Below are 24,100 nucleotides of genomic sequence, written 5' to 3' on the forward strand. Positions count from 1 at the left end.
TCCTTTCGCACGTGTTTCGGGTGCGCAGGGTTAATTTTATTTGCCTAGATATTGCTAGCCAATAGTAGTTTGTAGCAGAGAGTAAGCTATCAAAATGATTCGATTCTTGGTTTAATGCTACTGTAAAAATTAAAGATTCATATAACGCGGTGGAGCAAACTTAGCAAATTTGCATCTTCCATCCACATAAAGCACATACTTTTGCAGCCTCGTGCGTGTGAATGTCCTTGTGAATAGTATACGCAAAAGGATCAAATCAGCATGCGCCTCGCAGGGAGCGGTTTGAGAGAGCGCGCAAAGAAATAGAAGCACTTAAACGCTTAAAGTAAACATTACATTTAAATATTATTTTCAGCTTCATTTTACTAACCATCTAAATCTCCAATGTGCCAAATTAACTCAAAACAAAAGAAAATTAATTATTCGAATATGGGGAAATCATCGATTCGATTTTCGGTTTAATTTTCCTCCCTTGTGTCTATTATGGTTTGTGTGTTTGAATTGGTCAGTTTTAGAGCTGTTCACTGTTTCATAAGATTCTTACATTCCTATTCATCGCTCATCCCGATTTGTTTTGTGATAGACGCGGAGTCCTTTGTGACGTGTATGTGGTGCTGGGTATATGAACATTTTTGACCAAATTTCAGTCTTCTTCCAACGTGATGAGCTAATATTCCAACGGCCTGACAAATCATATCACCTGTATATAATTGTACAGATAGTGTGTGTGTGTTCTTCGCTTCGAAAAGGTCGCTTGAATTATCACTTAAAATATGTAATATCAAAACAAAAAACTCATTTCCGCAGAGCAACAACAAAACAAGTATGTTTTAGGGATTTCATAACGGGGTTGCTTCCACTTCCTATGTCACTACAATAAATGTTTAAGCGTTTTCAGGTTGTCTGGTTTTACCATATGATAGGCATGCCTATGTTTAAATACTTTCGTGTGCAGTGAGTGGAGCGAAATCGAATATGCTCGTAAAACGATATTTATCTGTATTGATTTCTGTTTTCAGTGTAATCGCGGGGGGTGAATAGTAATCTCTTTCCTTCGCTGATAAATCAAAGCATAACGCGTTCATGGATAGGCTATTTTGCTTTCATTTAGAATTTGTTTGATGTTGCTTCAAAAATATCACCATGCCTAAATCCTTCGCATTTGGATTTCGCAATTAATTATTGTTCTATTTAGTTTTCGAATGCAAAAGGTAATTTAACATTTGCTGGTTACTTTCTTCTTTTCCACTTTCTCCTTCTTTTTTTTGCTAAATGTTGTATCGGATTTTCCTTTTTAAGTCCGTTTTTGGAGCTTGGAACCGTTTTAGTTGGCTATATTTTTTTTGTAGTTGCGTTTTATCACATTCATACAGGGTACAGAGAAATAGAAAGAGAGAGCGCGCGCGACGGATAGGGTCTAAGAGTGGGCGAGCGGCCAGCATATAGCTCACGGAGTACGAATAATAAAATGTTGCTCTTACGTTTAAATTCGTGCCTGCTGTACAGTTCTAATTTACATAGTTATCATCAAGGTATACCCGTCTTTTAGTGTTGTGTAATTTTCGTTCGCTGCAAATTTGTGCATCCGGTGCAACGGAAATGGTGTAAAACGAGCTGCCAGAGGGGTACATTTTACATCACCAAATATTGTACACGAACAAACGAAAATTTACATCCTTTGGTTTTACTTTAAACGCTTAAACAGTCTTCTTTTGTTGCGTGGCTTTGTTCGAAACAGAACAAACAAACGGCATTATTGTAACGAATAGCCTGTGTTGTCGTGTTGCCTTGTTTGTTGCGCTTGTTTTGTTGCTCTAAAAATACTAATAAAACAATACTTGTCGCTATACTTCCGGTCCGCTCGGCCCAACCCTACACCGTACTTGGCAGATGATGATTGGTTTTACCATTGTTATTTGTTTGTATCACTATGATTATGATTAAGTCGCTTCCTCTTGTAGTATTGGGTGTGTGTGAACGTTTTCAAAGTGTCACTGGCCATTAATACGATAAAAATGTAAAACATAACAATACACGTCCTTTTAACCATTTCCTCCGGTAGTGTTTCGTTTGATTTGATTGTTTTCGTTTAACTAAATTAGTATCAACCATAGAAAGCGTCTTTGCAGCGGCAGTTTGTGAAGTGCGATTGACTTATATGTTTCCTTCTTCCAAATTCTGATGCTTTCGTTATTTTTTTTCGTGCCATGTTTCGTTTTCATTAATGTACGTTTATGTTGTACTCAATTGAACAAAATTCATCACTACACTGCTGCATGTGTGCCGTTTTTTCATCTCCTTTGATTTGGATATCGTTTAACGGCTGAACGGAATAGTACATAGTACATGGGTTGATATTTTTCAATCTGTGTTTTGAGATTCGGCTCTAAAACATTATTTAAGAAGCACTTTTTATCGTTTTTTTTATCGTAAACTATAGCCCAGTTTGGTTTGTTTTAGACCTCGGATTTATGTTCTATTTGCATGTTGCATCTACATACACAAAAAAACCTTATGATATCCTACATGAATGCGCCAATAATCTCACAAATTCAAGGGGTTTTCATTCAATTATTACGATCTTAATTCTATTAGAACATTGGATTATTATAAGAGTTGCGTTATTGTTTGAAGAAAAATTTTAAAATTGTAACTATTACATAAATGTAAAAAAAAAGAATGAAACATGTCAATTCTAGCAAAAACATACTTTAACAGTGAAGAATACGTAATATAGAACAGTTTACGTGGGAAAAATGGTCGGTAAATTTTTACCATTCTTGTGGATCACAGCATATTATCAATTATTGTATAATTTGATTGGATTCGTTTTGCAAGGTTGGGTATTTTGCTTAGAATTTCATTCCATATGTTCGCTCTCACGATACAAAACCATTACCACTTGTGATTTGTGTTTGTTTTTTGGATTTTTTTAAGTCGTTACTTTCTAATTTTCCCTTACAACTATCTAGCCGATCAGTAGAGGAACTAACACGTAATTAGTGAATGAATAATAAACACGATAAAAGAAAAGGTGTTCAGCGGAGGTTTGTGCAGGGTTTTGGTGATGTATGCACAGGTTAAGATTGTTTATACGGGATGCTCATATACGTGATAGCGACGCATTCAACAGACAAACCTAGTGTCTTACATTCTAACAGCTAACACACCTCACACGTCCTACACATAATGAGAGAACGTTGAATACTATTCTATCACCATTAATACACACAACATACGCATAGGTGATTTAAGAGGAGCTTAATAAGAGTAAGCAGTTGAAAGCAAATAAACTTTGTTCGAAACATAAATAAACGCTTTCGACCGATGCACACCTTTGACCCATTAACATATGTGTCTATGGATAAACTCACTCAATCTTTTGTTCTATTTTTTTGTGTAGACTGGCGGTACCAACCGGCCTCGTGTAATGTGACGATATGGATAGTTCTTTAATAGCATGTCCTTATTAGACATTGTTCAATAACTGACTAGGTAAACAGTTTCATGGAAATGGAAATTATTCAAAAATGGTGTACGCAGAGTAAACATAGCCACCAGAGCATCGGCATGTGTAGATTGTTGGCGAAAAATTCTACGAAAACAATCAAAAGTAACTAATAATTAAATTCAATTCGAAGAAAAATATAGGAAATTATGCAGATTTTAACAATAATATCTGAATTATTTAATTCAACTCTAATAAATGTAAATAGGATGATAGACCGTGTATTTTTTTGCGAACATGATCCAGTTGGACTCAGATTTCAACGAATATATACTTCATAAAAGAAATACAACTAATACCTAATTTATGTTTTAAGGCCAATTCCAAAGATTTGCCATTTGAATGACACAGGTCGCACATAATGACGGTAAAACATTAACCCAATTCAACTCAATATAATCTTGGACGATGAAGATTTCAAAACCAAATAAACAGATCAACAGATAAAGATTCTTCGCGTACCGAAGATTGAGAAGAAAAATAGTATTTAAAGGAGCATTTGAACTTAAACATTAACCGAAATTGATTAACGGAATAACGTAAAATTAAACCAATAGAAATTCAGAATTATTGAGTTTCTCAATAACACCTAAATATAGTAAATATAGTACAAGTGGCGCTTAAGGCTCTTCCTGTACGATATCGACGACCATACACGAGCATGTTTTGCCGTGAAATGGAACTTGAATGAAAGAAGAAAAAACAGATTGTTGTGGGCGAGGGAGAGGGTGTGCTTACAGCGTGACATACCATATCCATTCCGTTGCTCGCGCCATCCTAGAAGAATTGGTTTTTGGCAAATGCCTCGATCAGTTTGGCATTGCCAGCACTGTGACCAACCATTTCCAAGATTCCACCCGTATCATTGTCGGGGGAAAACTCCAGCGACGGCTTGTGGCGGCTGAGTGAAATTGCCAGATATCTGAAAATGCATCGAATAAAAACCATCAGTCTTACGTGCCCACAGTGGGCGGAGGTGCGTTCGTTACGTACCTGCTCAGTGGCAACTTTGTCTTCTTGCGATATTCCGCCATCTCGGCCACCGGAGGACGCCGGGTGGGATTTACACGAATCAGCGAATCGGTGATGGTGATGAACATGTCCACCTTTACCTTTTGCGCATCGGCGTGCTTGATCGGAGCGGCCAGCGATACCTTCGTTTTGGGCAACATCAAGCCAACGCAATGCTTGAGCGCGTCGTCCCATGTCATGGTCGGTTCAAACGCAACCGGGGCGAGGGTTTGCTCCTCGTCGGTAAACGCCACCACGGTGACGGCCTTTTCCCGCTTGAAGATGCAGAATGCTAGCATTACGCTAGCCTGAAAGCAGGTCACGGCCTCGTTGCGAAATATTTGCTCTAGAAGCGCACAAACGGAAGATTATTATCGTTCGCATCATGCGCTGCATTGGGCTTGAGAAGAACATTTTACTTACTTTTGTCGTGGACGCAACGCAGATCGAGTGCGATGTAGTAACGCACACCCGTCTTGGGATGGTGATCAAACGAATGCTCGAAAGCGTCATTTAGCCCCAGCAGGATGTCCTTCACCGGTGGGCACATTTCCGTCTGGTGCAACGCGTGAAACGCTTCCTTGACATGCGTCGCGTAGCGTCGCCCTTTTGCGTACAGTATGGCCACCGTCTGCACCTCGATGGGGTGGATGTGTTCCGCTTCCAGCGCATCGATCCGCTTGGTGAGCGAGTCGGCGTACGCTTTCGCGTTCGGCTCACCTTCCTTCAGCAGCCGGAAGTCTTGCAATGGCAGCACCGCGTGCAGCAGCTCGCGATAGCTCAGATTGGCGTACAGGGCCTCCCATATCTTGGCCGAACGGCGCAGGTGTTTCGGAAGCAGTTCCAGCCGCCCCTTTCCGCCATGAAGCTTGATCAGCTCCAGCGCCTTCCCAACGGTCATAACCGATTTAAACTGCAGCAGCACTTGGTAGCGCTTGAACGCTTTCGAAGTGTTTGCCGCCGGAGGCTGCTGCTGTTGCTGCAGCGGAGCAGCGGCCTTTCCTTTCTGCTTCTTCTTCTTGCCCTTCTTCTCGGGCGCTTTCTTCTGCTGCAGCTGGCTCGTCCGCTTGGTGGCCGCATCGATGAGCGTCTGCTTGTCGGCGCACTGCAGCTTCGGATGCACCTTCGCAATCAGATCCTTGTGCGTCCAGCCAGCGTACGCGGTGCTGCGTACGAGCACCTCCGCCAGCTCGGTCGGCGAGAAACGATCGTACCAGCGCGTGATGGCGCTGCGCAAGCCATGCCCAAACCCGGCGTGACCGGATTGGGTGGCGAGCTGGATGTAGTACGCGACGAACGCTAGCAGATCGTTTGAGGCGCGGACTAGCTCCACCAGCAGATCGTACACGGTGTGCCGTTCCTCGGGTGTGGGAAGGTTCCGCGCACAGTATGCCAACGCAAACAAACACTCATCCGTCCGGCGGAGTGTTTTGCTTTTGTAAGTCTACCAACAGAGCAGAGGAAGAGAAAGAGAAAGAGAGAGAAGCTTGTAAACACTGTTTACTTTTACTTGCCACAGTACTTACCGTCTTAATCAGCGCAAGCACCGGATGCAGCGGTTTGGCCGGCACCGGTTCTGACGCTGTTGCATCTTTCGTCGTGTTCGGTTTATTTCCCTCTTCCTTTTTCACCCCCTTTTCGCCTTCCTGCTTCACGGTCTTTGGGTTGTTCTTTTTCGGGTTGGAGTTTTGCTGCACTGTCTCACCGGTGGTTGATGGTGCTGCTTCCGATGCGGCCGGTTTCACCACTGTCCCAATAATCTTCTTCCCGATCTCCACATCCAGCGGTTGTGGTGGATCCAGCACAAACGGCACGTCACTGCCGATGTACAGGAAGCGTTGGATCGGTTTCAGCACCGAATCCATCGCGATTCGAAATGGATGGAATAGCGGGACACGTTGCCGGAAGGTCGGCGGTGGTGGTGGTGGTGCTGATGGTTGTCGAAAAAGGTAGCGGGGTATAGCGGGGAACCTCGGTATGAAAGCAAAGCTCGGGCACAGATTCCGCACCTGCTGTCCTCTGGGCGAATGTCGTCGTTGAGTGTGTGCGTGTTACAGGGAATGTTGTTTTTGTCTACTCTACGGTGCTGCGAAAAGGGATGAAATCACCGTGAAACTATGTTTGCAGCAGTCGTTGCCGTACGTGCGTTGTTGCCTTGTTTGCGTACTGCCTCTCGCTCTTTTTTCGCTCGTTCTATTTGGCAAAACGTCAAACGTCAAGCAGCGCGCTAGATCTAATTTCTGGCTTACCAATTGGAGCTGTGCGTGTTTTACTATTTAGAAGAGGATTGATCGAGGGTTGTAGAGACAAAAGAAATGAATGCTTTAACTTCCATCCAAAAAACACATTTCAGGAGATGATTTCTTCAAACATCCCAAAAGTGTTGCGGATTTATATGGTTCATCAAAAAACGAGAATGCTTCTTACCCTGTTCGACCACGTTCTTCACGACACTGCTCTTCTGCTTGCACACGCCGCGAGAAATGCTTCCTTTTTGTGCGTTTTTTGACAGACGTTAGCTAAACTTCAGGCGAAATGTTTACCTGCGCTTCCTTGGTCGCTCCATCGCTGTCTCTGTCTGACTGTCTACTCTTATCTTTGCTTTCTTTTCGTTCGTGCTGTTGCTGGTCCCACAGCAACCGCACCACTACTGCCAATAGTTTTCTTTTCTTTATAATGCGCACACACACGTACACATACACGCATGAAACGTATTCAGCGTACAAGGCCTGCTGCCAGCATTCCTAAGATGTCGCTGCCTCGTTTGAATGTCCTGTTTACGGAAGCAGTTGTTTACACATCTTTAAGATTGTTTACGTGTGTTTTAACAAAATAATTTAAAAAAAACTTACCATCATTTTTTCACTATTCAAAAGACCACCGAAAACCGTCGAAATGTTCTGGTTATCCTAAAGAATGTGTTTATACTTTATTGTTTCATGCCATTTTCAATGTCCTTTTTTTATGTGGACGATAATGTCGCACTAGCTTTGCTTGGGAGGGGAAGGGCATCCGTACATTTGCCAGCCGCAAGCCTATCGGTTATTATCACGAATAGAGAGAGAGAGATAGGGAGGAGGAAAACGGGCGAAAATATTTGCTTCCATCAACGCATGAAGTGTGCCGTCCGCACAATGAACCACACGCAAATGTTTCTATATAACTATGTCACTTATAGTCAAAACCTTCAAATCAGCTTGATCTGTATTCTATCACACATAGCGCATCCACGCTCCACGTTGCTTCCTTATCCCTTTCCACGATGATCCCTTCCCGTATCCTGCTCAGCCTTAGCTCCCACCGATCCACGACATGGCGATAGTTTATCCACTTTTTCGTTTTGCACTTGCTGTTTGCTAAATCAAACTAAGAAATATTAATATAGCCTAGTAGCTAGGCGATCTTCGTTAGACGTTAAAAGATCGCCGAATAAAAAGTAACAAATAATGTGGTTAAAACAAGGATAAAAAGCAAAATGCTTTACGTGCAGCTGACGTGTGGTACAAGAAAAATAAAACAAATCAATCCTGCATAGAATACGGTTGTGTACGAGATTATTAGGAACGTTTTCTGTTTGTTGCGTATGCACACTTTCGAATGATTGTGGCTCCTTAGCGTGGTAGACTGGGTTGTGTTTGCTTGTTCTCTACAAGACAATTTATAGCTCTATACTCGGATTTACAATGCTACAATTCCCGTACACAAATGTGCTTTGCGTACAAGGAATGTGCATAAATCTGTGGGGTCCAGTTTTGACGAAGCCTGACACGAACAAACGATACCATGAAAGATGCATTCATCTGCATCATTTGAATATTCTAGTACTATCTCTAGTGCTCTTGCTGTGGAGCAAGTCTCCCCTTTTACTGCCGTGCTCCGGTTTCACACAAATACACCGTCCCGCAAGATAACACACATTAGCGTTAAGTTGTGGTACCCAGATACGGTGCTGATAAAAGAATTCAAATAAATAAGATGCCATCTTCTCGTTCAGCGCTAGCGTTCATCCAATGACGAAATGGGTTTGCCTCGCGGTGGTTAATCCTTGCCTCGTTGACACACTTTGAATCGTAAGCAGGAGAGTCCTTTTTGGCGATTACAGTCCTTTTAGAGCGCGCATATCACTTCTGCTCATATCCGAAAAATGAGAACGACCAGGACGACGCAGCATTGGAAAGTATAGGTAGGACATATCACCGCACGACAGACGTTGTTTCGCCGAACGCAGCAAACTCACCCATTATCGAACGTGAACAGCTACGCTTTAGAATAGCTTCCAGCACTGAGACGCCACCTGACCTCCGCAGTATCCGAACATACCCGTTGGACGATCGATGTTAACAAAGAAATCCTGCGTTTTCGACATCATTTCTTTGTGGAAAATCTGCAAAAACAGAAGGAAATTAGTTGCGTTAGTTGAGGGGTCGCCATGAAGAAAAAACCATCCACTTACATCGTTCTCACTAATCTCTAGCACCTCGGACAGGTCCCATTCGACGCTTGGAAGTGGATTCGAGATGAAGCGTGCCGCCGAAGCGACCGATGGCAGTACGTGGTTTTGCAGCGCCGCAATCTCCCACAGCGAGCTTTCGAGCGCTTTCGATTTCATCGGGTCGCGCTCCTCCATCACGTACGGATCGCTCGACGCCTCGCCGCCGGTCGGATGAAAGATCAGCCGCTTCAGGGCCGGATGGCGCAGGATCAGGTTGCCGATGAAGCGCAGTATGATGACAATATCCTGCGGTGGTGCGATCAGCGACAGCCGTGCCAGCCGCTTCACAAACGCGGCCACCAAACCCTCCGGCAGATGACTAGAGCTAAGGAAGATGTCGGCCAGATAGAACAGCCGGGCCTTGAATTTGGTGTGGAAAATTTCCGGCTCGAACATCGAGTACAGCTTCTCGTAGATGTTCGGGTAGGTAAGGTTGTGCTGCTGGATCAGCACAAACACGCCCTGCAGCGCCAGCACGCTGACCGTGCCGCCGACATCGAGCGAATCCATGAGAAAGTCCGTCAGCAGCACCGGTTTGTCCAGGTGTATGAACACCTTTTCCAGCAGCAGTATCAGCAGCTGCTCGTGCACGGCCACGCTGTGCTGCCAGTTCATCACGAAGCCCCACGTGCGATTGATCTGCTTCCGGACGAGGGTGTAATCGAACCCATCGCCCAGCGGCACGCACAGCACGTTGTCCGCCTCCTTCATCTTCTCCTTGCCGAACAGGATCGCGTCGAGCAGTAGCAGAAAGTTGTGCTTGAACGCATCACTCGGCGGGGCACCGCTGCGCGGCACCAGCGACGGGACCGTTTTCCAGCAATAGAAAATCACGTCCAGATACGACGCGTACTCCAGAAACCGGTTAAACAGATGCTTGTTTAGGCACTCCGTGGATAGCATTGCCGTGAGGATTTGCTTCAGTCTCGCCATCGGGAATTGGTCCGCCTCCGGTCGGTGGTGAGATTCGACCGCGAGCAGCTTCATGGCCGCTGCCAGCGCTTGACTCGCTTCGCCCTCCTTCTCGTGGTGCATACCGTCGATAATCATATCGAACGCCTCCCCGTAATGAGCCTGCAGCCATTGTTTGTGGTTCGTTTGGGGATCTTTCGCTGCCGGAGAGAGAGGTAGAGAGAGAAGAGAATACAGATTGAAGCGAAAACAAAGGACGATGACATCACTGCGCCTCCCAGTCTCGGGATGGGAAAGGCGAAAGCTGCGGCGTCAATCTTTACCTAAAGGCACATTATTCTGTGCGCCTGTGTCGGCCGGACGTATATCACCGCGACGGATCAGCTCCGTGAACAGATACTCCAGGGTGAGCAGACACGGCGTTATGGGTGCCTTCCGCGCAAGACATTCCTGCAAGGGAGAAGAAAAAGGTCAAACAGGAACGATGCACGTAACCATATGATAATTGAATGTCACGTTTCGTATGAGCATGCGGCAGTCGTCCATCCGACGACCCCGGCGCTCCACTGGCTGCTGTTCAATATGCGTACGCACACACACACACACGCGCTTGCACACATACACACACACACACACATTGCCCCACACGCACATCCTTCGTACAAACCGGAGTCTGAACTGGTTCTCGCTGGTAGCAGCGGAACTGATGCGACAAAGCCCCCTCACCTTAAAGTACTCTAGGATCTCCACGAGGGTTGAGGTTGCACGCGTGCATGCCAAGAATTCGGCAGCTTTCTTTTTCAGCTGCTTCGAGACCGCTTTGCCGGATGGAATTTGCGCAGAGCTGGGAGCGAACGGTAACGACATCTTCCTTTTTCCTGCACGGTAGCACGCACCTTTTGTTACAGCGAGGAAAAAACACGCATTGAACACTTTTCGCTTCAACAAAACCGACCAAGGTAGCTAGAGCACTGTCAGACAAGGTGGTTAGGCGTTCTGACGTTCTGTCATTCAAGTTCGATCCAGCGGGTGGGAGCACTGTTGTGAAGGAGTGGAAACAAAATATTATTTGCGTATCTTTCTTTACGGAAATGTTCGAAACAGTCCATAATAATTATTTGCGTTTTAATGTCCAGCGGAAATCAAGAACTCCATTATGTCTACAAATACCTTAACATTTTATGTACTGCGCGTTTACAGTGCATGATAAACTACTTGAGTTGAGATTGGGTACACTGCATTTGTTCGAAACCGGTGGAAAATCCGTTCGCAAGAGTCATCATTGCCATGGGAAAGCTAGTACAGCACAGCTAATACATGTTTTCCACAAAATTATTTATTTTTTCCCTATACGAGGCTTTGCAATGCCATAATGCTTCATGATCGCGTTCGGGTTTCGTTGCTTCTCACGCTTCCGCTGCTGATTTTTGTTGTATGACTGTATTGCCCCGTAAGCCAGCTGCCCTTGCCTTCTCTTCGTCGTCGTATCTTCTTCCTGCTCTTTGGCCGCCTTCTTTTCCTCCAGAATTTCCCGATAGTTTCGGTACTGGTTTTTCGGCGGCTTGGCGCCCAGCTTGATGGCCAGCCGAACGTTTGCCTGGTGTTTGCTTTCCTTGTCAAACCCGCTGAAGCCAAGATTCATGATGTCGCGCCGGGCTTTCGTCATATCGAACACGGTCGGGTCTTCCTTTCGCTTCGGCTTTTTGCGCGGCGCATCGGAAAAGATATCATCAATATCATCCTCATCGTCGTCGTCGTCGTCGTCAGACTTGTTCTTCTCACTGTCATCCTTCTTGGGTGGCGGTGGTGGCCGGGAGCGCTTTTTCTGCAGTGCCGCTTTCTTTGGCTCAAACACCGTCACTTTGAATGACTCCTCTGCCTTGTCCTTGAGCGCAATCGAAGCCTTGGTTTTTATGGGAACAAACGGAACCGTACTTGAGCTGGCCATTTTGGTCAAGATATCATCTCGTTTGAACCAATCTATCGCACCACGTTGGGACGTAAACAACAACACTGATCGCCCTTGACCAAAACAAGTTTGACAGCCGACGAGCCGCAAGGTGCATATAGCAAGATGACCACGAAAAGGGAAATTGAAGCTTAGAAAAGAGAACTTCACGTTTCGAAAAAGGGGATTTCAGGGGATTCGGATGTTCAAAGGAAGTCTGTTAAATTTGATTTGTTGACTCGAAATTATTACTATTATACTAATGTACTTCCCATAAACATATCTCGCATATCTTCTCTGATACACTAACTTTTGCCACGGTCTTTTACTTTGCAAACGATGCCCGCCTGAAACGGACCCAAATATATTCTTGCATCTTCTTAAACCAACCCTTTCACAGTGCGCGCTCTAGGTGCAATGTGCCACGGTGCCTGCCAGTTAGTGGTTTCGTAAAAACTATCTACTATATTTGCTTTTCTTTTTTACATTTGCTTCTATATCCCCGCTCGCAGATATTTTTTGCCTTTCTGCTGAATAATGATTTGCGTTGCTTTGTTTTGCGTCTTGGCGGTTCATTTCGCTATCTGCATTTGACCTGCTACAAGCAGAACTGCCACACCACTTGGCCGTTTCACACCTATGGACAACTTCCAGCACATATTCGAGCCTGCGCGCAACCAAACCTAATTGTGTAATATTCAAAATTTTGTACGAAACGGACAATAGAAAATTGCTAATTTCCACAAATTTTTACTTTGGCAGTTGTGTGTTGCAATCTAATGATTTGTTTTCTCTTTTGCGAAACGGAATTTGCCTGGCGATTCATACGTTGCTACCGACTTAAAATATAACTGTGTAAAATAAACCGTAGATGCATCAGTATCACAATATTTAATCTTTTTACGACGTTATTACTTCTTTTGTTCGATTAGTAAGCTTACATTTCCTTTGCCTCTCTCTCTCTCTCTCTCCCTTTCACAGAGCCTTTTGAGCTGCCCTTACCCCTTTTTTTTTTGCTTCACACTGTAGACCTCGCCTATAGCGTGTTTTACGTTTAATTTGAAACCCCCTTTTGAGAAAGGGTAGCAGCAACAAAAGCAATATTAAATTAAAACCGCATCAAACTGTTACGGTCCAATTGTATGGTGCCGTGCGCACGCTCCCTTATTGCATTGCATATTAATGTGACTCATATCGCGGAAAGAAACAGGAAGAAAGGTACAAATTGTTGCACGATCGAATAAAATATGGCGAGCGAAAACGAAAGCAAAAAATGCAGTCTCATAATTTTGATTCTCTTCCAATGGTTGTGCAATGCGCGATGCCGTCCCATGCCGCATTTCCCATCTCAACAACACCTGCGCTTCATTCATATCAATATACTTTAGTTCATTTCTATACGCGTACTATTATATCAGCATTATATGGTAATCTTTTTTTTCTGCTTACTAAAACATTAACAATCCAATTCATAGCGGTTCGACGGCTTCACTACTAGACTCACTGGACTACGACTTGAAATTGACTCGATTGATACCACCGATCGTTTTAAACCGTACACCGTTCCAATCGATCACTACTGATCGAGCTCTTGTGCGAAAAGTAAATTCACCTCACGACTAATCACCACTTTCACTGCCCGTCCATCATCAGAGATAGCAGGGGGGGGGGGGGGGGGGGGAGAGAGGGAGTTTAGGAGACGATTGAAGGAAGGTGGAGAAGGAGAGGATCTCACTTTCTGGAAAGAAACGCTCCGACGCAACCGCCGAACAAAAACCTACCTGACGCTGTTGCCTCACGTTCCAGCTTAGGTCATAGAGCCGTACCGCAGCGAAGATTCACCGGCGGCACCGGACGATGGTGAAATGTCATCCACGTCGTGGGCGCTCGAGCGCCGGAAATTGAAGCGCGGTATTCTGACCGAATCTCGCAAACTGTCCACCAATCGCTGGTGGAACGTTTTGTACTCCATGTCGTCATCCAGCGAGCTCGTGTCGCCAAAATTGAAATCGGCTACCTCCACGATAAAGCGGTCCCGGTTTTGAATGTAGTACGCCATCCCGAACACGACCATCAGCACGGCCAGCAGACCGAACGCGATCGGTACAATGATCACCGACAATTGGGACTTTGGTTGATCTAAGGGCGAAGAAGCAAAATGGGCAGATTATAATGTGGGAACCAAAACCAACACGGTGCGCATTTCTAGCAACTCACTCTCGTAGAACTGTATGCCAATCTGGGTGAAGTAGTTCGACACCCGGTTGCGTACGAAAATGACGATCGAGTATTGATCGTTGGTGAAGAAGAAACGATGGATTTTGTAGCGACACTCAGCCGTACGCGACGGTTCCCATTCGCTCTTACACGTTTCGTTGCTCGTCATATTGTGCTGGCCTGCGCGGATGCGAAAGGAACGGTGTCAAAATCATTCTGGGCATATGAGTAATTCGGTTTTAATTTATCACTGCCATATTTACCATGATTCAAATTGTAGCAAAACTCAAATGGAGGTGTGCCACTGCATTGGAACACCAGATCAACCGGCTGACCCTGTCTGACCCACTGCTGTCCAGACACGTTAAACCTCGCAATGGGATCTGTGGAAAGAGGTAACGGAACGACACACGTTAGTACAACCCATTCCCAACCCAATCCTCCACTATTCCGATTCAACGTACGCTGCACGGTAAAGGTTCGCTGGAAGTATCCGTACACCTTTTTCGGATCGGGCGCAACCATCGAGCTGTTGTCGCAGATGTAAGGTTGGCGCGCGTCTTCCAGATTGTAAAACCTGTCCGACTTTTTGGCAATGCGCAAAAATGGATCCTGGTTGGGGGAAGCTTCCATGACCGTTTCCTTCGACACATCTGGCAGGATAATGTCTGGTGAGTATGTAACAGAAAGGAAAATCAAATACATCAAGCAATGCTTCTCACTCTACACAACGGCCAGCGAAACTTACTATTGCGATCGGTAAGATTCAACAGGGCAGGACTAATGCCATCAAGCACATTCGACGTTTGATTGGATCCAATTAACAGTTCCCTTTCCGTATCACGCTTCCTTCTTGCATCGCTTGGTCCGGTGGACCCCGACCCATCGCTTACCGCCGGCGACTTTGTCGTGCTGGTGGTCGACTTGGGTGTAGTGCTGGTAGTAGTGGCAGGTGTGGTGGTGGATGATGTCGTAGTAGGAGGTGTAGGCGTGGATGTCGTAGTCGTCGTGCTCGTACTAGTAGTTGTGGCTGGCGTCGTTGTAGTTGTTGTGGTCGTAGTAGTAGTGGTGGTAGTAGTCGTTGTTGTCGTCGTTGTGGTCGTTGTAGGTTCCGGAAGCTAAAACGAAACATGCAAATTATTCATCATTTTGTTTCATGTTACGGTCACAGTGTGTGTGTTGCTTTTCCTACCTTTTCAAACGATGCCACAACCAGAGCTTCTACCGTGTACGTGCTATTTTCCTGGGTGAAATTGCTCAGCGTCGAAAGCTCATCCGAGGTGCCAATGTACTGACAGTTTATGAACCAGAACGTCTGGACGTAAGCTGCTCTGGAAAGCGCACGCTGATCACTCTCCGAAAGGGCGATCGTTTGGTTTAGCGGAAGCGTACTGGACACGTACGTACTGTTGACCACGGTATCGTTCTGCGTTAGCATTAGCTGCCCGTTAAGCATACCTTGGGATAGGTTTGAGGGATTTTGAAAGTGTTGTTATTGCTAAAGCAACTTTCATAATAGTCACATTGAGGCATACTTACTCGTAAGATTGAACGATATTGTTGCGGACTTTAGCTCGTATGGAATTACGACAAAAGTTTTCTTCACCGTAATCGTTGCTTGGTACGTACCGGGTTTTACCGGATGTGCATACATCACCGTCCAGTTGAAGCGGGGAATCTTGGACGTTACACCCTAAAATTAGAGTATCGGATCGATGAGCATGACCTTCAGTTGGTAGAAAAGCATTACAACAGACACACACACAAACACCCAACTCCTGTATGGTCGAACAAATGCCATAACTCTTTTTTAATTAGAAGTATTGTAATCAACACAGTAAAAAGGAAATAAAAAGTAATACAAAAAATGCTCTATTTTGCTGGGACATTGGGGAGAGGGAGAGGTCTATCGCTGGCACATTTGGTGCTTTAGTGTGGTGCCCAATCTTTTTTGCTTTCAGCTTTGTTTCTGATAAGCCATTTCCATGATGTCGTTCTGTCCCTCCGGCCCTACTCACTTCTAGCTTGTGCTGCGGATAAGTGTTGTCCGACCAGTCGACGACGTAATCATCCTTCTCCAGTTTCCCGTCCGTATACAGCACGGCGCTGAACTCGATCGTCTGGTTCAGCCCGAGCACTACCGATCCGGAGGACGTCAAGTCTATCCGATAATTGGTGCCATAGGCTGCAATAGGAACAGAATCAGACCCCGCATTCCGGGGTTTTCACAATTAGAGCACACATCAGCAACAAAAAAACAACAACAAATATTGAGCATGATAATGCTGGGCTACTATGATGAGTAATGCTGATAAAATGCCCACGCTAGTAGTGAGTAGACTGTACAACACACCACCCGGTTGGTTCTTTTCTTGTTGAAGGAAATGAGACAGTTTTTTCGTCGAAAAAAGACAAGGGTTCAATTTCACTTACCAGTATGTAATAATGCTAGCATAAGTAGCACGATAGGCATGGCGGGAATCGTTTCCCGGCAAACCGATACACGTCGAATCCGGGGTGGGGTACACATTTTGGAATACCGTACTAATTTGCGCCGGAGTGCCACGGAACAGGAGGCACAACGAAAAAAAAAAAAGAAATCAACACAGCGCCGTCTTGGATTACGGGTTCGAATCGTTCACTTTCACTCTTGAGAGGTTTGACCGCCCGTGTAGCTTGCGATGGACAAATCTGGCGGATCCAACGCTTTCCACATAGATCGCTGGCGACACAAAACACGACCTACAATACTTTACCCTACGGTGTCTAGCGGACGACGACGATTCAGATTAATGCACGAGTACAGTTAGTTCTTCTTTCCGGGCTTTACCCAATACACGCCAGTGTGAGTCCGACCAGCGGCACTATGAATATGCTTATCCCCCGCTGCACATTCCCCCTACCAGCAATCCGGTTTTCCCACCTGTGCACTTCACCTGCCCGGAACTCCGCGGGGATCGGAGCCAAAAGGGTCAATATTTACTTTGTAGCCAGCTGCGAAACTATCGCAACCAGAGACGCAATTTCACAACCCACAACAGTTGGACCTTTGGAGCGGCGATATCTTTACAGCACCGTCTGCACTTCAATCGGCAACAGCAACAAAAAAAGGAAGGATACGCTCGAAGGACCACACTAAACACAACGCAAGAAACGCAAACTCATAACCCACTGGTGCTGTCCGTGTGTCGCGGGTTTTGTGTGTCACAACAAACTGAATTGCCGAATTTTGCCTTCCCGTTTCGATCCGTTCGATTGTTCCAGCTGTTGTTGCTGCTTTGCGTTGTAGCTCGCAACAAACGTTCCACAATAACAATAGCGCAGTGCAGCCGAATGTGATGCGACGATGAATTGGTGATAAAATTAAATGACGCGAGCCACCGTACACGGCACACACAGAAGAAAATACACCCCTCCCTACATGCACCACCACATGCAAACACACATACACACCGCAGCGCCGATCTGTCACCGCGGATCGTATCTGTCAAACTGTCCCATTCGACCGATTTGAATTGACAGGTGCATGCGAAAGAGTGTAGTGATTCGCGCAATTACAAAAGCTTCGTAAAAATGTGAATAAAAATTAGCCTGAACATTGAAATAAATCATACAGAATACGTGCTAAGCTGTTTTCGGATCGATAATCAGACAATCAAACGAAGGTAAGACTCCGACAAGGCCGAATGAAGAACGCGCGCTCCGCTGGTTTGTGTTCCGTTTTGTATATACTTATGTGTATATGATTTTCTTTTATTCATTAGAAAATAGATTGTTTTGTTTGCAGTTGGTTACACAATTAATGATCGATTGAAGTGTTCTTTCCCTTTTACGTTACCTTTGCGCTCTGTTTCTGGGCTGGTGATAGTCTATTAGTGTACACATACACACCTTACCGATTTAACTCCGAATTAATGTGTGAGTTGAAGGACTCTGGCCAGAAATCATCACACCGGAGCAATAATGTTTTGCTTTTATTCTATTTAACATACCTACACGCCGATTGCGCACATATTGCATGCGGGGTTCTTTTAATAGTGTTTTTTTTTCTTCTCTTAATTATGTTTAACCTTTTCGATACTTTCGATTCGAATGTGTGTAGTAATACTATTCCATCGTACACGTGACTGGACAAGGCAGACATGGAAGGAAAGAGAAAGAGAGAGAGAGCGAGAGAATAAGAGATAGAGAGGACAGGAAGATAGATAGTGAACATCCAAGAAAACAACTGGATCTGTAGGGTCTATCTGTATGTCAAAAACATATTAATGAAAAATAAACTTAAACCACATGACCCCACCATTTTATCATTATGTTTTCGATATTTCTTTCCTTTCGCTAGTCCTTGATGGTCGTGAGGGAATGGGCACAAAGTACTATTCCCAAACTTATTACTTAAAAAAAGTAATTGTTCGCTATCTGTGTTGCTTAACATTACGATACATTTTAATACATGCGGTTCCTGGATCCTGGTTGAGAACGCTACATGTGTAATGTTTGTGTATAAATTGTACCATTTCAGCAACCTTTTCGTTTGTTTGTAATGATGATTGAGGAACAGCCAGAAGAGCCAGTAGTGCGTGAGGTTCGGCAAACAACATCTATTCCAATAACGATCGTGTGCCGCCTGCTGGACAGGACAAAAAACGACAGGATTTGAGCTCGAAAACGGGCAACGGTTCTCAGTTAAACTCGGCCAGGGTACGGCAGGATGGGAAGAGATTGTGCCAACAATATATCGGATTTGTTTTGCTGCTATTTTCAGTTTGCACTACAACGAGACGATCACACCTATTACTTTGAGACAGGGCAGGAGAAGATAACTCTTTACCTTGCTGTTTTGCGCTACACCCACCATTCCCTCCTGTATTTTTGTAACATTTTGCTATGTTTATATTCATAACTGCTATATGCACTGCACTGCTTTGAATGTATAGTAATTGCAATTTGATTCGGTTTGTTTGATCCTAACACCACGTCCATTACACTGTAAAAGATCGCTAACTGCTGCGAGCTCCTGTGCTCCTGTGAAGCCCCATAGAGATTGGGGTTAGGGTGCATTTTACAAGAAAATGGTGCAACATGTAGTACGCGCACAGTCCATCAGTTACCCCTTTGCTACGATCTTGCTCATGATCAGGTAGAGAGAAACTGGCATTATAATCATGCTTCGCTTATACAACAGATGGCGCCACCGTCGTTTATAGTAACCGCTAGGCGTTTTCTAACGTTTGGCACCAAACCTCACTATAGATGGTGGGAAGCCTAACAGATTATTGCGAATTAGCTACAACAAAAAATCAAGCACACCAGGAAGGACTACTAACTTTGCTCTTTTTCCCAGCAAATGATCAGCATTTCTTACATCAGTAATGCACTACACATATATTAGAGCTGTGGGAAAGGTGTTTCACTTCCCCTAGGTTTGGTTTTAAAACAGTTCCACACGGACGTGGTATCTACCGGCTCACATGTTAGCGCATTAAAATCGAGCTTTGGAGTGTTTTATGTAATCAATTAGATGAAAGCGTGGAAACCTTCTTCCTCTGCTTGGTTCATTGCTTGTTGTGATCGAAGCTAACGACAAGTTCATCTCTGCCCTCGCAGTTTGAATTCGGGTTGCGCACGATCTCTTGCTTATCTATCTGACTACTATTCTACCTCATTACTTGTTCTAACACATAGAGTAAATCGATTTTATTCAGTCGAAGAAAGGCTGCACGAACAGTTCAGTAGAAAAATAAAGCTTTTGCGTGGTGCGATTGTAAAAAGACCATGGGAACCCTACAACCCCCTCCCCTCTCCCACCTTCACCGTTCTCCATTCCTTCAACCGGCTAACCCTTTCCTTACTTGCAGTTAGCAACAATAACTACGCGTCTGCTGTTATCACACACACACACATACCGTCAATTCCATTTGCCAGGATTCCTCGCCAAAATGCGGCTTGATTTATTATCTCACTTCGTCGGTCCACATAGAGCAAATACAAAATAAAAGAATAAAAAATATATAATCCTATCTGCGCGAACTTTCATCCGAGTGTTCAGGTTTGCAAATATAACGAGAGAGAGAGAGAGAGAGAGAAAGAGAAAGAGAGTGAGAGAAAGATGGAGAAAGAGATAGATAGATTAGTGAAGCAATTGGTCAACTTGAACAACGATCACTTATGGTACAGACACGATCAGGGTTCTTAAGAAAATCTTCTTTCAAAATCAACTTAAAATAAGGTAGAGCAGAGAGAGAGAGAATGTGCAAGAGAAAGGTAGGGAGAGAAGAAATAGAAATAGAAGCTACATGTATATATGTATAAGGTAGACTGTTTTTCTTTTACTCAACATTCACATTTCGCGGTCGATCAGCGTATTCCGTTTGCTTGTTATTTTGTGTTTTCGTCCTGTGTCATCTATTGCAACAATTCTTGTGTATTCTAACAGTGGTGAGGGCCGAATCGGCATTCTGCCGGAAGAGAAGAACTACGGATATGGATACACCGGTGTGTGGAGGAGCCGGCACATACGATCGTCGATAACCCTCCATCTTCCCGCAATTGAGGGTTTGTTCTCACCGAAGAACCGAACCTTCACAGTGAGTTGTTTCAGTGTGTGTGTGTGTCAATGTATTTCTTCCCGTAATAGACTGTTTTATCTTGATTTGTTTGTTAACCGTACTTTTGCTGCTGCTTTCCTCTGTTTCAGCGTCACGATGAAAAACTCCAGTCGATCAATGCTTCGACAGTGTACGGTCCGGTACTACGGTGGTGTTGGGATTGCTTCTCTTGTCCGGTTAATGTGTGTAAACGTTATATGCTTAGTCGTTATGTTCTTGAACCTATTTATCCACCTCCTCTTTTCTCCACATGAATATGATCAAGCGAGGATGTGTTTGCTCTGCGCGGATGATCCCTTAAATTAACGCTAACACACTCTCTCTCTCTCTACCAATACATCCTCATTCTCGTGCGTACTACATTTTTTATCCTTCTTCGCTTTCCCTACTCTCCGTCCTTCGTAGCGTCTGCTTTTTTGAGTTCGTCTAGTGTTCTGTTTGTGTGTTTTTTTTGTATATTTCGGGAGAGTGTATGTGTATGTATGTCAATTGTTTGTGTCCATATCTACCACTCTAACTGCTCTTCTCATCCGTCCTTAAACTTCCTAATTATTTTCGCCATAGTGTGGATCGAACCCCCTCCCCCTCCCCCATAGCTCCTCTTATCTCATGTGGTACACACGCACATACAATGTACCCTTGCCATGTCCTTTTCCTCCAAATCTCCTCCTAACACGTTGATTATCATCTTTCTTACTCTTCATTTCTGCCTACCTTTTATTATATTGTTGTTTTAAATCCTTTGCAGCACATCTAACATATCTCACCCCAGCAACACACCACACCCCACGCAGATCCCCCACGTTCGATTCCTATGGATTGTTCTTATGCGGCTGCGTGCGTGTGTGTGGATTTGTGTGAGTGTGAGCGGTTTTGCTTTTGTCCATCAGCTTCTTGACCCTTCCCTTGCCTAAGTAGATCTTTTTACAGCAGCACACATAGCGATTTCTTCTTTTTATTGGGCTTCCGTTCGGGCGATTTCTTGTTGATTTGTTGCACTAAGTCATAGAAGATCTGTGAATGGTGAATGCGAAAAACCAATTAGACACACAACAAAACACCGTGAGCACCGGCTACTTACGTCGTTAACATTAATTTTGGCTTTGGCAGACGTTTCCATGAATGCACAATTGAACTGCGCGGCTAGACTCCTGCCCAAATCTTTGCCCACAACTCGCTCGTCCTCGAGATCGCATTTGTTGCCGACCAGCACCATTGGAACGTCATCGGTGTCCTTATGCGGGGAGAAGGAAGAAAGGAGCAGATCCGAATGATTAAAGTGATGATGAAGATGGAAGCATGTTTTAGTTGCTTTTTCAACGCCGCCCTTTTACCTTCACCCTCAAAATTTGCTCTCGAAGGTCCTGCAGATCGTTGAAGGTCGACTGTGCAGTGATGGAATATACTAGCACGAATCCTTGGCCATTTTTCATGTACAGGTCTCGCATGGCGGTGAATTGTTCCTGTTGGAAAGAAGATTGGCAAAGCGCGTAGGGAGGGGAGGAGAGCAGATTAATATTAATGTTCCATTCTAATGGAATGTTTTCGTTTCGCTTCCAAACTTACTGTGCCGGCCGTGTCCAAAATTTCCAACATGCATTGCTGACCGTCCACCTCGACCTGTTTCCGGTAGCTGTCCTCTATCGTTGGGTCGTACTTTTCCACAAATATGCCCTGGAAATGAAACGGGGAAAAGACAAAGATTGAAATGGTAGGTAGGGCAACAAATTTTCAAAAGATGTATTTCAATTCAAAGGTGACACCCCGACGTTTAAAATAAAATCAGTTCTAGAGAAATCAAAGTCCCATTTGATGCTTCCGTGTGATGGGGAGTAGCTGTCGCTAGAAGGACACCATCTTCCGGTTGCAATACATTAGGGCTTTGGTGACACCATCTCGCCCACGTGCTATCGAATCGAGTGTAATACATCGGCAATGTGTTGGAGGTACTACTTGAATAGAAAATACCCACGCATTGAGCATGCCAATGCCAAACCGCCATGAGAGCAAATGAGAAGAATGCCAGGATTTATAACGGAAGCCCTTAATAGATGCCACCGACGCGCGTCTTGGCAATATAGCGCCCATGATCCTCATAGCAAGCAGGAAAGAGGGGATTTAATGTGGAGCCTATTCTCTCCTGGAATGTAATGTAAATGTAAATAAGAACAGATGTTTCGTGTGCACGCAACAAAAGCCCGAAAGAGTCGGCACTATTCCAGACAAATTAATTAATAGAAAATTAAATTGAATATTCCGCATCCCTATGTGTAAGACAAGACACACAAACAACATCCGAAAAGCAATCAGTCGGAATGCATGCATGAGAAAGATACGGACGACGTGTTCAAATGTGGAGAGCCTTTCCTTGACAAATTACGGCTCGGTGTGTGACGAAGATCTGGTGGAACTGGGTACCTGAAAGCCAACAGAACATCTTGGAATCCTTTTGCAAACCACACAGCCCACATCATCGTGCACTAAAGCGTGTGTGTAGTGCCGGGAAAACGTACCTATATAAACTTCACTTGTTGCCGGCACGGCACGTGGTTTTTTGGGAGGTCGTTTGGAGGAAGGGGAGGACATGATAGATGGCATAAGGGTTTCAGCAGAATGACAAGAAAATTCGGGACATCTCACCTCACTAAAGGAGAGCTCGTTAATTGAAGACGACTAGAATTTCCAAACTAGCTAAAAAGGGGAACATAAACTCTTTTGCTCAATCCGCGGAATCAACGGTACAAATAAGCATTCTACCTGATGGATTTCAATACATTCAATCAACCAATCACTTATTTACTCCTTTCTATAAGAAACTCCTACCTCTTTCGGGAGTTTCTCTACCGTTGGATATATTGCCGCCACCGTCAGTGGTACCTAAAGCAGCCGGAGCGCGCACGTCAGTCTACTAGCGACTTTTCCTCATTATCGGCTGGATTGTGCTGTGCGCCACCATCATCCACCAATGCCATTCTGCAAATCGTGGAAAACCGTGAAGGAGGAGGCCGCGAAGGAGCAGAAAGGCCCAATTATCTACCCCGGGCCAATTACATTAAGAATTTATTTCCTCAACCAACCACAGCATAGATAACCCTCTCGTTTTCGCGGAGCGATTTCCTTACTTTTTTATGCTTTCCCATTTCGCTTCCTACCTCCATCAAATCACGATATATCTTTTCTTCCGCTTGGAAGGAAATCGAAATGTGTCTATCTCTTCGGCTTCGGTTCACATTCACTGCCCTGTGTTCATTACTATCAAAAATCGTTGCCATGTGGGTTGTTGGGAGGATGTTGGACATGCCCCTTTGGGGAAGAGAGACAAAAAAGAGCCAAACTAGAGTCACATGGAGTATATTTCCCGGTGAAGATTGCTTTGGATTCGCCAGCATTCTGATAGGGAAACC

The 24,100-nt window shown here is 44.7% G+C and overlaps 5 protein-coding genes across 17 annotated transcripts in view; all 5 read right to left on the reverse strand.

Annotated features, from left to right (window-relative positions):
• Positions 1–582: 582 nt before the first annotated feature.
• Positions 583–7,166, reverse strand: LOC1281251 (RNA-binding protein RO60). Of its 2 annotated transcripts, XM_061642900.1 has the most exons (6): positions 6,947–7,166; positions 6,769–6,791; positions 6,046–6,605; positions 4,943–5,963; positions 4,502–4,865; positions 583–4,430 (listed from the first exon to the last, which is right to left on the reverse strand). In XM_061642900.1, exons 3-6 carry the CDS (start codon positions 6,382–6,384, stop codon positions 4,286–4,288), a joined length of 1,869 nt encoding a protein of 622 aa, XP_061498884.1. In that variant the 5' UTR covers positions 6,385–6,605; positions 6,769–6,791; positions 6,947–7,166; the 3' UTR covers positions 583–4,285. The 2 variants fall into 2 exon arrangements, with proteins under 2 accessions (XP_061498884.1, XP_061498885.1); XM_061642901.1 differs by lacking the exon at positions 6,769–6,791 and having other exon boundaries at positions 6,947–7,152.
• A 251-nt stretch (positions 7,167–7,417) lies between these two features.
• On the reverse strand, positions 7,418–11,047 carry LOC1281249 (nucleolar complex protein 4 homolog A). 2 transcript variants are annotated; one of them, XM_321193.5, is made up of 4 exons: positions 10,650–11,047; positions 10,247–10,373; positions 8,973–10,123; positions 7,418–8,903 (listed from the first exon to the last, which is right to left on the reverse strand). In XM_321193.5, the coding sequence occupies exons 1-4, from the start codon at positions 10,788–10,790 to the stop codon at positions 8,784–8,786; spliced, it is 1,539 nt and encodes a 512-aa protein (XP_321193.5). In that variant the 5' UTR covers positions 10,791–11,047; the 3' UTR covers positions 7,418–8,783. The 2 variants fall into 2 exon arrangements, with proteins under 2 accessions (XP_321193.5, XP_061498889.1); XM_061642905.1 differs by having other exon boundaries at positions 7,418–10,123; positions 10,650–10,900.
• A 192-nt stretch (positions 11,048–11,239) lies between these two features.
• Positions 11,240–11,969, reverse strand: LOC11175815 (uncharacterized protein C1orf131). The gene has a single exon (XM_003435914.2). The coding sequence runs from the start codon at positions 11,869–11,871 to the stop codon at positions 11,260–11,262; it is 612 nt and encodes a 203-aa protein (XP_003435962.2). The 5' UTR covers positions 11,872–11,969; the 3' UTR covers positions 11,240–11,259.
• A 127-nt stretch (positions 11,970–12,096) lies between these two features.
• LOC1281248 (serine-rich adhesin for platelets) lies at positions 12,097–17,691 on the reverse strand. Its single transcript, XM_061642906.1, has 9 exons — positions 16,522–17,691; positions 16,107–16,273; positions 15,628–15,781; positions 15,281–15,546; positions 14,837–15,206; positions 14,553–14,756; positions 14,352–14,471; positions 14,089–14,268; positions 12,097–14,010 (listed from the first exon to the last, which is right to left on the reverse strand). The coding sequence occupies exons 1-9, from the start codon at positions 16,616–16,618 to the stop codon at positions 13,679–13,681; spliced, it is 1,890 nt and encodes a 629-aa protein (XP_061498890.1). The 5' UTR covers positions 16,619–17,691; the 3' UTR covers positions 12,097–13,678.
• Positions 17,692–20,000: 2,309 nt separating this feature from the next.
• The window catches only part of LOC1281247 (ras-related protein Rap1), a 30,295-nt gene continuing 26,195 nt past the window's right edge, over positions 20,001–24,100 (reverse strand). For all 11 annotated transcript variants that reach the window (XM_003435916.2, XM_003435915.2, XM_061642907.1 and 8 more), the window contains 4 exons: positions 22,263–22,370; positions 22,031–22,159; positions 21,778–21,930; positions 20,001–21,710 (listed from right to left, as the gene is read on the reverse strand). In XM_003435916.2, the coding sequence (XP_003435964.1) occupies positions 21,621–21,710; positions 21,778–21,930; positions 22,031–22,159; positions 22,263–22,370 (480 nt within the window). In that variant the 3' untranslated portion in view covers positions 20,001–21,620. The remainder of the gene's footprint in view (positions 21,711–21,777; positions 21,931–22,030; positions 22,160–22,262; positions 22,371–24,100) is intronic.

The sequence above is a fragment of the Anopheles gambiae genome, chromosome 2 (genome assembly GCF_943734735.2).
Source record: "Anopheles gambiae chromosome 2, idAnoGambNW_F1_1, whole genome shotgun sequence".
NCBI lineage: Eukaryota > Metazoa > Arthropoda > Insecta > Diptera > Culicidae > Anopheles > Anopheles gambiae.

Excerpts from the sequence above, each read along its gene's own strand:
- LOC1281251 (XM_061642900.1), bottom strand. The coding sequence starts at position 6,384 with ATGGATTCGGTGCTGAAACCGATCCAACGCTTCCTGTACATCGGCAGT. Across the intron at positions 4,866-4,942 it reads GCGTTGCGTCCACGACAAAA|AGCAAATATTTCGCAACGAG; the intron begins GTAAGTAAAATG and ends GTGCGCTTCTAG. Across the intron at positions 4,431-4,501 it reads ACAAAGTTGCCACTGAGCAG|ATATCTGGCAATTTCACTCA; the intron begins GTACGTAACGAA and ends ATGCATTTTCAG.
- LOC1281249 (XM_061642905.1), bottom strand. The coding sequence starts at position 10,790 with ATGTCGTTACCGTTCGCTCCCAGCTCTGCGCAAATTCCATCCGGCAAA. Across the intron at positions 10,374-10,649 it reads AGATCCTAGAGTACTTTAAG|GAATGTCTTGCGCGGAAGGC; the intron begins GTGAGGGGGCTT and ends TCTCCCTTGCAG. Across the intron at positions 10,124-10,246 it reads ACAGAATAATGTGCCTTTAG|CGAAAGATCCCCAAACGAAC; the intron begins GTAAAGATTGAC and ends TCTCTCCGGCAG.
- LOC11175815 (XM_003435914.2), bottom strand. The coding sequence starts at position 11,871 with ATGGCCAGCTCAAGTACGGTTCCGTTTGTTCCCATAAAAACCAAGGCT.
- LOC1281248 (XM_061642906.1), bottom strand. The coding sequence starts at position 16,618 with ATGTGTACCCCACCCCGGATTCGACGTGTATCGGTTTGCCGGGAAACG. Across the intron at positions 15,782-16,106 it reads ATCCGCAGCACAAGCTAGAA|GGTGTAACGTCCAAGATTCC; the intron begins GTGAGTAGGGCC and ends CTCTAATTTTAG. Across the intron at positions 14,472-14,552 it reads GCGAACCTTTACCGTGCAGC|ATCCCATTGCGAGGTTTAAC; the intron begins GTACGTTGAATC and ends CTCTTTCCACAG.